A 14,545-nucleotide genomic window follows, 5' to 3' on the forward strand; every position below is an offset into this window, starting at 1 on the left:
AACTCATTCTTTCATCTGTTTTAGGACATCAGGAGATTTTATAAAACTATTTATAAACATAGTTCTGGTACTTAATTTTGATTGAGCAATGTTTGAATTGTTTGAATATTGCATTGTTTAAAAAACTTTTTATAGAATGATATAAAGTATTGATCAAAAGTTTGGAAACAGTTGTTCATTCTTTTGTTTTTATATTTTTACCACACCATTAAGGTTAAGCACCCAATATTCATATTTGATTTTGAAATCCAAAACTCCAAATTTTAGTGTTGCATTTGATTATATAATTGTATACATTTCTTGAGGTCTATTAAAAAAGTTTACATCTGTTCTTTTTGGCTGCTTTTTCTTCAATATTCGGTATGTTATTTTTTTAAATGTTTGTTGAAAATGAAAGAAATGAATACATTTGACACAAATATATGTGTAATGATAATCCAGTAGACTGAGGATCAATTTGCAATCTTTAATAATAAACTCGTAGTCGTACAGACATGGACAAACTTCAGTAAACACATTAATAAGGGCGATGCAATCTTGTAGTGAGTAAACAGGCAAATAATCAGGGCAGGCAGCAAACAATCACTAAGTCAGTAAACACTCCAAAGACAGATACAGGTAAACAGATTGAATAAACACTCAGAAATGATGCCAGAACAAAATCAAGACTTCGCAACCATGTGAGTGACTGAGGGGTTTAAATAGGCAGTTCTAATGCACAAAAGGTGATTGTGAAATCAGTCCAGGTATGTGGGCTCATGGGAAATGAATTCTGTATGATAAGACTAGTAATCATGAGATGTCTCCCTCTGGTGGTGATCGAGGAGCGATGCAGAAGCTTCACTCTAAATGTAGCAGTGCTGTAGAGTTACATTCAAGCTGTTTTATTGCAAAAACGTTTACATACGTTATTTTGATCATCAAAAACTAATCGTTCTGAATATGATCTCTAACAAAATTCTTTAACAAAATACAATTCTTTTAGCTTTTTGCAAAAAAAAAAAAAATGTTTAAAGAAAAATACCCATATTTAAGAGTTTATAAGCAGAGAAAAAATATAGATGAAATGAAACATGTTTTTCCCTGTTTTGTTTGATTGTTTGAAAGCAGAGCGTCTGTTCTTTCATTTGATATATTTGTATTATTATATATAGAAAATTTTCCTGGAAGGCATTTTGTGAAACTTTTGTAAAAGTCACAAAAAATGCTGCCGGGCAACTTAAAAAAAAAATGGCTGGGGGGGAATTAGTTAAAAGGGTACATACATTGTATTAAGTGTTGATGATCATTCTGTGGAGTCCACTCATTTTTATTGTGTTTAACAACAGCTTTCATCTGATTTTATTTTTATTTTTGCCTGGCAGTGGCAGAAGGTACAATGCAAAATTGACTTTCTTACTTATTATTTTTGTCTATATTTGTGTTTAGTACAAATATCTAAAAATTACTAAATCAAGATGCTTTTTCTTGAGGAGGAAAATGACCTAAGAAAATAAAACTAGTTTTTAGACATAAAAATATACATTTTAAGTAAAGTTTTGCATAAAAGAAGCAAAATAATCTGCCAATGAGGTAAGCAAAATTTTCTAGATTTTTTCCTGAATTGTTTAAGAAAAAAAAAATCAGATTTTTTTACCCAATTAGCATTTCTTTACTTGTTTAATGCACTTAAAATTGGTATTTTTGTACTTATTTTGAACTTATTTTGCTCATCAAGAAAATTCATCTTATTTAAAAATGTATAGATATTTGCCCTAAACCGACAAACTGCTTTATAGAGTGCGTTTTGTCACAATGTTGTCTCAGACAATGATGTGTTTGTCCCGTTGGCTACTATAGCTTTACTATGTCTTTGAAAAGAATGAGTGCCTTTGGACTGAGAACTTTGTTGCAATTCACAGTCTCACCGCTAGATGCCCCTAAAACTGCCTGAATGGACCTTTAAAACATGGACCTGTGAATAAAACAATAAGACAGTCTGAATCATAAATACACTTATTTTGTGTAATGTTGACTTTGAAAGGTTTTTCTTTGTCATATTGTGTAAACATACTAACCATCAGTAACCAGTTTTGTCTTCTGTCTGACCGGGAGTTTTGTCCAGGTCATTGAGAAATCTGAGAATCCTCTAGAAGTCAGAGCGGTCTTCATCTAAAATGAAAACAGTACTGTTAAAATGTATACTGTATACTCTGTAGACGGTTTCAGCAGTAACAAGATAAACAAGCGGCTGTCGTGGTCCGCACGTAACTTCCGGTAAACTCTGTTAATAATAAATAACAACAAAGTACTTTAAACGTAGTTTATTTATATAACAAGCAACAAAAAAAACAACACACAGATTATCTAGGAAACCAAAACATTTGTTATTTTCGACGAGGCATTTGTTTAAGAGATCAGTTTAGCAACTAGTCAGACCATTAAAAAAACGACACCAGAAGTAAAGTTCGGATCCAGATGTGTATCATGTGCGTCCGATGAAACCGTCTATACTGAATGTGTTAATAATGATCAGTTTTAGTATTGCTATTAAAGGTTACCTATTATGCCCATTTTTACAAGATGTAATGTAAGTCTCAGGTGTGTCTAGAATGTGTCTGTGAAGTTTCCGCTCAAAATACCCCACAGATACTTTATTATAACATGTCCAAAATGACCCTTTTAGGTGGGAGCAAAATGCGAGGACACGCCCACAGCGTTTGAGATCAGAGAATCCTGCCTGATTTTGATAACTTATTTAATTTACTCAAATTTGTCCGGGTGGATAATAACAATTTTTTTTGTGGTTTGTGACAAACTGAGAAGCATATTGTATAACACTTTACACAGACTTTAAAGTCCCCCTGTGGTTAATAATACCTTGAAACTCATCTTTGATGATCAAAATAACTTATGTAAACGTTTTTGTCATAAAACAGCTTGAATGTAACTCTACAGCAATGCTACATTTAGTATACATGCAGCGCCGCTACTCCCATAACACGCATCACGCACTGTGCGTAGGGCACCAAGTGCTGAGGGGGCACCAAAAATAATAGCCTAATGAAAAACAATTATAATGCCGATATTATTTCATAAGCCTATACAAATATTATTAAACACTTTTTATTAGGGGTGTAACGGTACGCAAAAATTACGGTTCGGTGCGAACCCCGGTTTTGAAGCCACGGTTCGGTTCATTTTCGGTACAGTAAGGGAGAAATGCAAACATTAAACTGCAGGTTGTTTATTACTATAAACTTTTTTTTACAATTTGTTTACACTTTTTTAAACACTTTTTATTAAAATATAACATATAAAATATATATAAAATGAAAAAATAATAAATAAAATACTACTGCAAAGTTCTTTTTTACATTATTTTATAACAGAAGGTAACTCTTTTCTTAACCTTCTCTTAAACTTTTTCTACTAAAACCTTGAACTAACAAATTCAATTTCTGAATACATTTATGAACTATTAGCCTACATTTTTGCCACCAAAAATTTTCTGTTTTGATTTATTTTGGATTGTTTAACTCACAGAATTGAATTGGCTATGTACCATCTCTGTATAAAAATAATATTACTGCTCTATGTGTAACTGCATAGCAAGCAACATGATGATATACTTATTATACACTCATTTTGAGATTAGTGAGTTGCATACCTAGCCATCTTTGATCTTTTGCATGTTTCTCCTAATCTTTGCTTGTGTCGTCAATGTAAGCTGTAACGAACCCCTCCGCAGCTGAGTGACAGCTGAGTAAGCCCGGGTTACAGCTCTTCTCTGTCCCGACCAGCTGATCGCATTGGCACAATGATATGATTGACGTGATGTGCAGATGAAAAATCTGATCACGCATTCCTTATTCTCGCTGTCACAGAAAGCGCGTCTCATGAATGCGTAGCAACGAAAGACGTGCATCCTCTCACGCACCTTTGAAAGAACAAAGCAGCGCGTTGACACGCGTTTAACATGCGCTTTTAGATACGACACGTAAACGTTTACATCAATAATCAAACGGATATACAACTAAGTAAATAAAAATCTTTCTGCGGGCCGAATTATGTTATATGTTTGACAGAAGACTTGCGCTGAACGCGGAGACTTCCGCCACTTAATATGTTCGTGCGGAAACGCACGTATTATGTTCCGCACAGGCGCACACAAAATGCATTCGGCCTTTCGGTGCACGTGTGGACCGTGCCGAAAGCCCTGAACCGAAACGGTCCGGTTCGAATACACGTACCGTTACACCCCTACTTTTTAGCCATGTATATGTAACAAAAAAGGGGGGTAGGAGATAATTGAATTGCTCTAGTCTAAAAAGTATCCCCCCTTTGCATTGGATGGTCTGTGCTGGTTGATCGCGCGGACGCCTGACGAAGTTTGACAGACAGTAGGCAACTTTTATGGAAATGGCTCCGAAAAGACAACAGGAGTCAGGATTTGACAAAAGAAAGAACAAGAAACTGTGAGATGATGCCTTTGTATCACTTGCAGGTAAGTCCATGTTTAATCATGGGAAATGAGCATGTGCCGCTGCTAATCGTAATGCGCAATCGCGCCTCGAACTTGCTGATGTTAATGTTAACACACTATGTTGTTATAACTTCAGTGCAAGCTAAATTAAGATTTTACTGTTAAACATTACCTATGCATGCATTTTGCCAATAACTGACGCCAGCTAGCGGTTACGTTCTTTATTATCTTTCTTTAGATATTGAGCAGTAGTTTATGGTTTATTTTGACGTAATGGTGGTTAATACTTTCTCAGTAACAGTTAACTAATAATAATAATAGGCTAATAATTCCTGTTAAATATGTTATCAAAATAATCCAGACATGTTTTTCCCAAATTAAATGTCACTTTGAATAAATGAATAATAATCAATAATTACAAAAAAGAATAGCAGATATTACCACTCCCATCAGCGCTTTTTTGGAGTTGCGCTCTCTTGCTAATTTGCCCCGTTTAGTAAATCTGGCCCATAATATGTTACATAGCAAAACACACACACAAAAAAAATAACAGATCTTTTTTTTAGTATAGGGTCTTTTGCAAGGAACTAAAAGGTAACTCATTGTAAAAAGTCTTTTAAACATTTCTTAAAATGTCTTTCTAACCTGGTTAAGAACTTTGTTGCTCTCTGCTGGATCTGACAGATTGAAAATGGAGGTAAATTTCATCCTCATAACTGCTTTATAAACTGGAAAACACAAACAAACAAACACATACATTAGGTCAAACTAACAAATTAAAGGTTTATTGTAAAGTTTATAAATAAAAAAAATTTCCCAAGAGGGTTCAATTGTCAAAATAAAGCAGTGTTTGCCATACATACATTTATTTCACACAAAATTTTAATTGCCACAAATACATTTTTGCACAATTAGTTTTTGCACATACCAAATAACAGATGCAATAAAATAATAAAAGATATACAAGTGTCATATAGAGCATATTTAATAATAAATGTTTACATGTTGCATACTATTAAATAAAACATAAAATTAAAGATAGTTAAAGCTGGCCAATCTTGCATCAGGATTGGACTTTGAACTTGGGCTAGCACAGGGGTGGGCAACTCCTGGTCCTGAGGGCCGGTGTCCCTGCAGAGTTTGGCTCCAACCCTAATCAAACACAGCTGAAAAATCTAATTGAAGTCTTCAGGACTGTTTGAAAATGACAATCAGGTGTGTTTGATTAGGGTTGAAGCTAAACTCTGCAGGACTGTGGCCCTCGATGCCCACCCCTGGGCTAGCATGACTGCCTTTAGACAACCCCGCCATTTACATCTCACCCACCGACTTCAAAAACAAGGCTGCAAGTGTGTAAGTAAATGAGTACTTATGTGGTTACTACACTCTAAGAAATGTTTTGTTATTTGTTTTACCCAAAAACTGGGTGAAACACATTTGGTCATTCTGTTGGGTTATTCTAACGTGTATTGGGTTATTTCTATAACAACCCAGCCTGTTGAGTTAAAATTGGTCTCACGTCACAAGGCATTTTACATTTCAACGGTCGACACCTGTGCCACCGCTGACAGAAGAGAGGTACGTTAATATTAAAATATCTATCTCTGTGTAATATCATCATAGTAATATATCCACAATTTCATGTACAAAAATGCTGTTGTCTAGTTTTTTTCTGTTACATCTGTTCTCTATAATAATGAGGTTAAAGCAGCATGGCAAAATAATCCAAACTAATTGGTTATTTCATAATCCAACTGATTGGGTAGAACTTGCTTAAATAACCCAACAAAGGGTCGGTGCTATTGTTATCCACCATTGGGTTATCTATTGGGTAATTTTTCAGTGTTTTCGACTGTTTTAAGTGTATATGGTTTTACTTTTTAGAAATACCATAGTAAATATTTGTAAGGGATGGTTGATATGCATCTCCTTGTGCCAGTGGCGACTCGTGACTCGTCAAAATATGTGTTCAGAGTGTCGTGTGTCTTGCTCATGTTTTTAAAATATGTGTTTGTTATGTCATGTGATCCATGTGCACCGCGTGTTTTGTCAAAATAAGTGCCTGCTGCACATGCATCAAAACCGTTTATGATAAAAGAGCCACTCAAGTTCCCAACTTGCACATAGGATCGCTCAAAGCGCAGAAGACATATTTTGAAATTACGAACCACATACACGGCTACATAAGGGCTACATACACATTGTGAGAACTTCTCATCGTGCACTCTTGTAAAAGAAGTCACCGCCCGCCACTGCCTTGTGTAGTTTTTGGTTGCAAATGCACCAGGTTTCATGTTTACCTTTAAAAGCCGAATGTGCAAATATTACCATGTGTATACACCTTCACATCACACAAAGTGACAATTTTCGCTCTTCCAGGTACAATGACGTTCACATATCGTCCCTCCATGTTATTACAGGACACAGATACGGACTGACCCAATCCCACACCATACAGCACAGCACATCTGTGAGAGAAAAACATTATTATTATTCACACTAGTGTTGGGCGATATGCCCTATTTTCAGATCGTCTATCGTCAGCCTGTGAGATCAGCGATACACGATATTATCGGGGGGCGGGGCAGTAGTTTACTCATTTTTTTTATTTGTTAATTTTTTACTCATTATACCAAGTCACTTGATGGGTGGACAAAAAAAACAAGAGCAACACCGTCATGACCGCAACCTTCTTAAACCTGATGCCATTAATGCGAGCGCGTCATTAAGACCCTATCATGATTACTTAATAACTGCAAAAACATGCATCTGCACACGCACGCACACACGTGCGCGCACATAAACAATTCAATGCATTGGTTTAGTGCTGTTGCAGAAGACTACACGTGTCAAGCAGTGGTGCTCTCATGAGGTGCCTTTTTAAACGCATCGGTCCAGCGGAACGCGATCATATTTTAAACACAATCATATATTAAACACGAAGGACGTGTTTCTACAACTCCTTGAAATGCATATAAACAGGATTAATACCTAGTGATCTGACTTCAGACAGAGCGCAGCTTTCTGTACGTACGCGAGTGAGAGAGAGGCGCTAATATGCAGCGGGTCATATTTTAAACAAAAAGTAAAGTTTGTCTCAGCTCGCATGAAACGCATTAAACTGAACAAATACATAAGGATTACTACTTTAGTGTATGTTTAGACTTCGGACAGACGTGAGAGCGCGTGCACGTGAGACAGAGAGAAGCGCAGCTGCTCATGACGCGGCGCGCTGGATTTTAGTGGTAGAAGGAGACGAAGACGCGCACATTTATGCATGTACGTGCAAGAAGGAATTCTCTCTTTACAAGCTCTCCACGTAAAGTGAAGCCAAACCCTCATGTGAGGAAAAGCATGCATTGTGGGTGTTAATATAAAACTATGATGATAATAATAATAATAATAACCATTCGCCAACTATCGTCGTGACTATCGATATGTATCAAATTTTGAAGTGAAGTGAATTTGTGCTTAAAACAAGCAAAAAAATCTTCAAATGGGGTAAGATTTTTTGCTTGTTTTAAGCACGAATTTGACATTTTTGGCCTAAAAACTTGAGTTATTTTCTTAGGTCGAAATGAATCCTGTTTTAAGAATTTTTTTATATTTGTACTGAAAACACAAAAAAATATTTCAATTCAATTATTGAACAATTTCTGTAGTCTAAATCTTCTTTTCTTAATTTTTTCGTGCACAGATATGACATACCTCATCAAAAAGGTACTACTTCAGCTGATTTCATAGCATTGTAAACGTGAAGAACAGAAGGAATAATGCAAAATGTAAACATATTTAGCCCACGCAAAACAAATGCTCAGTTCCATGCTGTGTTCAGTTTACTTCATTGGTTTATTACTTTAACACGAGTAGTTAAGCCGCGATAACTTTGACTGTTTTCATATCTTATGATAACTTGATTGATGATAACTTGATGACGCTTTCTCGTGTGTCTCGTAGTAAATTATTCTTCGCTAAATCAGTGGCGCGCAACTAAGCAATCAGTGTAGTTTGCGGCCCCCTCTGCTGGTAAAAAGAATCATTACATGATTCCTCCAGTCTGGTACTACAAAGGCTACATGTAAAGTGGTTTGTTTTAATCCGAATATGTGTATCAAATACTTTACCATTATGTTTTTATGTTGTTCTACATTATGTTTTTATGTGTTTTTATGTTTTTCTATATGAAGATAACCAGTTCAGTTCTATGTATAGTAAACCATTGTGTGTGTAGGAAAACTGCATTTCAGTTTGTTCAAAAAGTACATGCTGAAGGTAGCTACATGGCGAGGGTAACAGACAAAAGACCTACAGTCCCGCGAATGAGATCACCATGTTTTTCTATATGATATGAACCATATGTTTCTTCATGTTACAAACCCTTGGGAATAGGATTGCGTGTGAAGACAGGATTAAATACTGGGGTACAGTGAAAAGGTTTTCAGTGAGTCTTGGAGATTTTGCAGGACTGCTCTGCTTTTATTTGTCTGGTTAATAAAAGTCTATCTTTTGAAAATGAAACCTACGGCTTGAGTATTTTATTCTTAAAGAACCCAAGAAGGAAAACCACAACAATTGGCGCCCAACGTGGGGCTGGAAAAGAGCACAACAATTTGCAACCCAGATGGGACATGAAAAGAGCAAAGAACCAGAGACCACAGCTGGCTTCTCGATGGGCAATACAATCAGGTGGCCACCTAAAAGAGGTAAGCGTTTTGCTTTATCAAAGATTGTATTGTTCACCTGAGATGGCTCGTGGTGGTAAGATTAGTCACAACTGCTCTTCCAAATTTAAAAATAAAAAGAAGAAATTAATGATTATTAGACTAAATGATAAGAATAAAGGGGTTCATTTTCAAAGGAAATATGTGCATGCACTCATCTGTTTTGTTACTAACAGGACTTGGTGGTATTAGACACAGTGGGTGTGTCTTTCTTCTGTGGCTCTGCAGAGAGCACAGAGAGGTGTTGTGTTACACTAAGTGGAATGAATTAATGTCTAAAACTGTGAAGAGGGAATACAGTTTGTGAAAGTATGTGAATATGAGTAAGAATATAAGTATGAATATGAATATGATAAGAATAAGAATAAGAGACAGTTATAAATGCTGGGTAATAAATATGATATTTTAAGGTATTGTGGAGTTATTGTAACCAAAAATATTAATTATTATATTAAAGTACACAGGTACTTCTAAAATCTGAATAATTCATTTAAATGATTGATTAAAATAAATAAGTGTGCTCGATAGGAAAAATATAGCTTGCCCAAAAAAAGCACAAAAGTGTGTGATGGAGTTTGACATTATTTGAAAGAATCTTGTTTTAAAGACACATTGAGAATCTGATTAACTATTTGGGAGAATAAATAAATTGGACAAATAAAAACAATACGTTTGTGAAGTGGTTAGAATGAGAAATAAAATATATATAAGGTTTGTTATATTGCAAGAAAAGATCATGGCAGTCACATTAATGGAAAAATTAGGAATTAACAACTATTGTGTGGAGAATTCGAAGATAAGAAACTTAAATATTCAAATGAGGAAACATTTGATGTGGCATTGTGTGAGAAAAAATATAACTACATAAAAATACAAACTAAAAAGAAAGAAAAGTGAGAGTTTAAAAACAGAGAAATGCTTGAGGAGAGACAGAGAGAAAGGGAGAGAGAGAAGGAGAAGAGGAAAAGGGAGGGGGTACTGATGATCACCAGATGTGACCTGTAAAGGCCAATTCCAATGCTCAAGGGAATTGTAGTTTTAAAGCAAAGTCTAGTAGAAAGACGAGATGAAGCCTTGAAGGAGGAAAAGTACATTAGAAAAAAAAGAGTAAAGACCAAGTTATTAAAGGTGGAAATAAAGAGAAAAATTTAAAAGGACAGAAAAACTATTAAAAGGTGAATGACACAGATAAATTATATAAAGATTAAAAAAAGACTTAACAAAATGAAGAGGAGGCTTCATCTGATGATGGAAGGTGGTCACAAAATAAATTTTATTTTAAATTGAAAGGCAATATTTTGCATGGGTCAGCTGAACCTTGATGGCTGAAAACTCTAATCCTTTGACATTCAAGAACGTGAATAAAAGCTGGCACTAAACAGACAATGGCAAAAACTCTGTGACATCAAAGTGTTGGAGTTGCAAAGAGAGGAGCAACTCATAAACTGGACTGAGGACACATACTATCTGAATGGGACTATGATTGATCTCAAGCAGTGAAGGGGGCACTGTGCATATGTTCAGAGACAATTACAAGATGAAAAACAAAAAGACTGAGTGGAATCCAGAAGGAGACCCACAAAGACAATATTGTTCTTGAAGACAAGAGAAAAACTGGACACTGAACACTTTTTCATCTTCATACAAGTATTTGAGTGAAAGAGGAGAAGAGGAAACAGCCGTTCAATGTTTAGTTAGGACCTTGTACACTGAAAAAAATGATTCATTGAATTTAATCAATTTTTTTAAGGTAAGTGGTTGCAATCAATTTATTTAAGCTACATTTAAACAAAAAAGATTAGTAACGTAAAATAAAATATAAAACTTTTGTTTAAATGTAGCTTAAATAAATTGATTGCAACCACTTACCTTAAAAAAATTGATTAAATTCAATGAATCATTTTTTTCAGTGTAACTATAGGGACCCAGACAATCTTTAGGGGGAAATCAGTTAGACAAATTTAAAGGCTTATAAAGAATTTATGATGTTAGGTGTGACTACCTTTTCTGAAATCAAATCAGACTCCTATTAATCTGACAGGAAGAAATGCATGATGAAAATTTGGGGTTTTTAAATTTGGTGTTCTACAGAGGAAGTTAGAACTTGAATGACTGTATTAGGCTAAAAAGCAAATAGAACAGCTATGGCAGAAAGGAAAATAAAATAGATTCAAAGAAATAAATTGAAATAACACCAAAGGTTATTATAAAAGGTAAACAAGAAAATAGGAAAAAAATGGGAAAATAGAGAAAAGAAAATAACTAATTATTGTGACAAACTTAGCATTACCATAAGTAAAGCAAATAAATCTAAATTGTATCTAGTATACAATTTGAGAGCAATTAGTGACAAGAAGATTTGATGTTTCAAAAAAACCATACTTTGCTGACAAATGTTTCTCCATTTGATAAACATTTTTACTGTGTTTTTGATTTGCATTGGAAATAGATACTTGTTTGCATTTACTTATGAAGGAAAACAATATACAGGTTTAGAATTGATGAAACACCATTCCAATATGCTGAAAGGTTAGTCTGGTTGATTGCTGCTAAAATGTATAGTGATTTGTTTCCATTAAAGTAGGCTCACAGGAGAACAGGAGATTTTGCCAGCATGGGCAAATACATAACATATGTGGAAGCTAAAAGGGCCTCAGAGTGTAAGGAAAACCTATTAGATCATACAGAAGTGAAAATATCTGTCATAAATACTGTTATCATAGATGCACATGGGACAAAGAATTGGAATAAAAATGTGATTATTGATTTGTGATAAGAACGAAAATTTAATTTGTAATAAGAATGAAAAATTTGATTTGACTATCATAAGAATGAAGAATTGACTATCATCTACAATCACAAGTGATGCTAGACAAAATGGTATATAAAAGAAATGATCCTCAAAGCCATACTTAACAAAATGTGTTAAAATACTAATCTTAACTGGATCAATGCTTTACCTCTTGCATTAATGAGCATGTAAACTAACAAAAGTACACCTTTAACACTGCATGAAATGTTCGCCGATCGACCTATGCGTATAGTAAAAACCATCTGGAATTAAGTGTTATATGAAGAAACTAATTGTCTATCTATTGAGCTATTTGTTTACAGAAAAAATTGAAAGGAGCTGAGGAGGAGGAGATGAGACAACATGCCTCGTTGGGAGAGATGATCTAGCTTATCTGAGGGTCAAAAGGTCGGAGGGGCTGCAGGAGAATGCGGAAGGAGCGAACCTGCCAAAAGGGACCAAACACAGTCAAAGGGGGCTGCAGAGTGATGAGAGCAGCTCTACAGTTGTGTTCAAAATTATTCAACCCCCCAATGCTGTTAAGGGTTTTAGGGAATTTAGTGTACATTTGTAATTGTATTCAGAATGAAATCCTACAATGACTTCTTAAAGAACCATATGCAACTAAAATGACATCAATTGGTTTTGTAATATAGTAGTAAATGTATCTTTTGTGAATTCTTCATTGACACAATTATTCAACCCCTTAAAGAACTACCACTCTGAAGAACAGAGGTTCATTGAAGTGTTTTCAATCAGGTATTGAAAACACCTATGGATGTCAGGGAACAGCAATAAAGCCTAATAAGCACCAATAAGGCAGCTTTAAAATGACTGTGATACTCAACTCCTTCTAAACATTTACTGGTGTGGTTACAAACATGGTGAAGTCAAAAGAATGGTCCAGGAAGACAAGAGAAGAGGTGATTAATCTTCACAGGAAGGGCAATGGCTATAAGAAGATTGCAAAGATGTTAAAACATACCAAGAGACACCATAGGAAGCATCATTCGCAAATTCAAGGCAAAGGGCACTGTTGAAACGCTTCCTGGTCGTGGCAGAAAAAGATGCTAACTGCGACTGCTGTGCGCTATCTGAAGCGTAGAGTGGAAAAAAGTCCCCGTGTGACTGCTGAGGAACTGAGAAAAGATTTGTCAGATGTGGGTACTGAAGTTTCTGCTCAGACAATACGGCGCACCCTGCGTACTGAAGGCCTCCATGCCAGAACTCCCAGGCGCACCCCCTTGCTGTCTCCAAAGAATAAGAAGAGTCGACTGCAGTATGCCAAAAGTCATGTGGACAAACCACAGAAGTTTTGGGATAGTGTTCTGTGGAAAATTAGAACTGTTTGGGCCCATGGATCAACGCTATGTTTGGAGGAGGAAAAACAAGGCCTATGAAGAAAAGAACACCTTGCCTACTGTGAAGCATGGTGGGGGGTCAATCATGCTTTGGGGCTGTTTTGCTTCTGCAGGTACAGGAAAACTTCAGCGTGTGCAAGGTACCATGAATTCTCTTCAGTACCAGGAGATATTGGATGACAATGTGTTGCAGTCCGTCACAAACCTGAGGCTTGGGAGACGTTGGACCTTTCAACAGGACAATGATCCCAAGCATACCTCCAAATCCACTAGAGCATGGTTGCAGAAAAAAGGCTGGAACATTTTGAAGTGGGCATCGCAGTCACCAGACTTAAATCCGATTGAGAACCTCTGGTGGGACTTAAAGAAAGCAGTTGCAGTGCGCAAGCCTAAGAATGTGACTGAACTGGAGGCTTTTGCCCATGATGAATGGGCGAAGATACCCGTAGATCGCTGCAAGACACTTGTGGCAAGCTATGCTTCACGTTTAAAAGCTGTTTTAACTGTAAAAGGATGTTGTACTAAGTACTAAGATTGAATGTCACTTGGGGGTTGAATAAAACTGATAATGATGTGAGCACAGAAAAGACATTTGTGGTTAATTCATTATAAATGTTATGTTATATTTGTCTGACCTAAACATGCCTCTTAGAAGTAATTGTAAGCAGGATGACTGAATGATCAAAATCAATGTCAAACCGGCCAAAACAATCAATTTCAGTTGGGGTTGAATAATTTTGAACACAACTGTATGTGGAAGTCCAAATGGGAGGAGCAACCAATGCATCAGAGCTCGTAGGATGGCAGTTGAGGAGGAGGATAAACACATGATATGAAAGAAGACACATCAAAATCATATCAAAAGCAATTCAACTATACCGACGGACGGGTGAACAAAATTTTAAGCATCGAGAGGAAAAGTGGAAAAGAGGAATTGTCAACAGAAATTGAAAAGAACGAAGCTGATTTCTACAGAAGATTTGCATGCCACAGTCAATCAAACTTCTCGGCAATGGACTTTTGCCTCAAACGAGGCCCAGTGTAAGATCTGCAACAATCTCAAAGGAACATAATCTGAAAGAAAGACTGAAAACACAGACACATTGAACAGAGAACATAAGGTGGACATTTTATGGGAAACATCCCAAAGATGACAAATGATACAAATGGACAATATTTACAGTCAAGGAAATAGGTTTACAAAGTT

General features: G+C 35.8%; 1 protein-coding gene across 1 annotated transcript in view; it reads right to left on the reverse strand.

The window, feature by feature from the left end:
- Positions 1 to 465: 465 nt before the first annotated feature.
- Positions 466 to 14,545, reverse strand: part of LOC129414175 (fucolectin-like) — a 29,474-nt gene continuing 15,394 nt past the window's right edge. Inside the window, exons 5-8 of the mRNA XM_055168159.2 lie at positions 6,794 to 6,933; positions 5,111 to 5,193; positions 2,058 to 2,151; positions 466 to 1,954 (exon numbers count right to left, since the gene is read on the reverse strand). Coding sequence (XP_055024134.2) covers positions 1,920 to 1,954; positions 2,058 to 2,151; positions 5,111 to 5,193; positions 6,794 to 6,933 — 352 coding nt within the window. The 3' untranslated portion in view covers positions 466 to 1,919. The remainder of the gene's footprint in view (positions 1,955 to 2,057; positions 2,152 to 5,110; positions 5,194 to 6,793; positions 6,934 to 14,545) is intronic.

Source organism: Misgurnus anguillicaudatus, chromosome 21 (assembly GCF_027580225.2).
Source record: "Misgurnus anguillicaudatus chromosome 21, ASM2758022v2, whole genome shotgun sequence".
Lineage (NCBI taxonomy): Eukaryota > Metazoa > Chordata > Actinopteri > Cypriniformes > Cobitidae > Misgurnus > Misgurnus anguillicaudatus.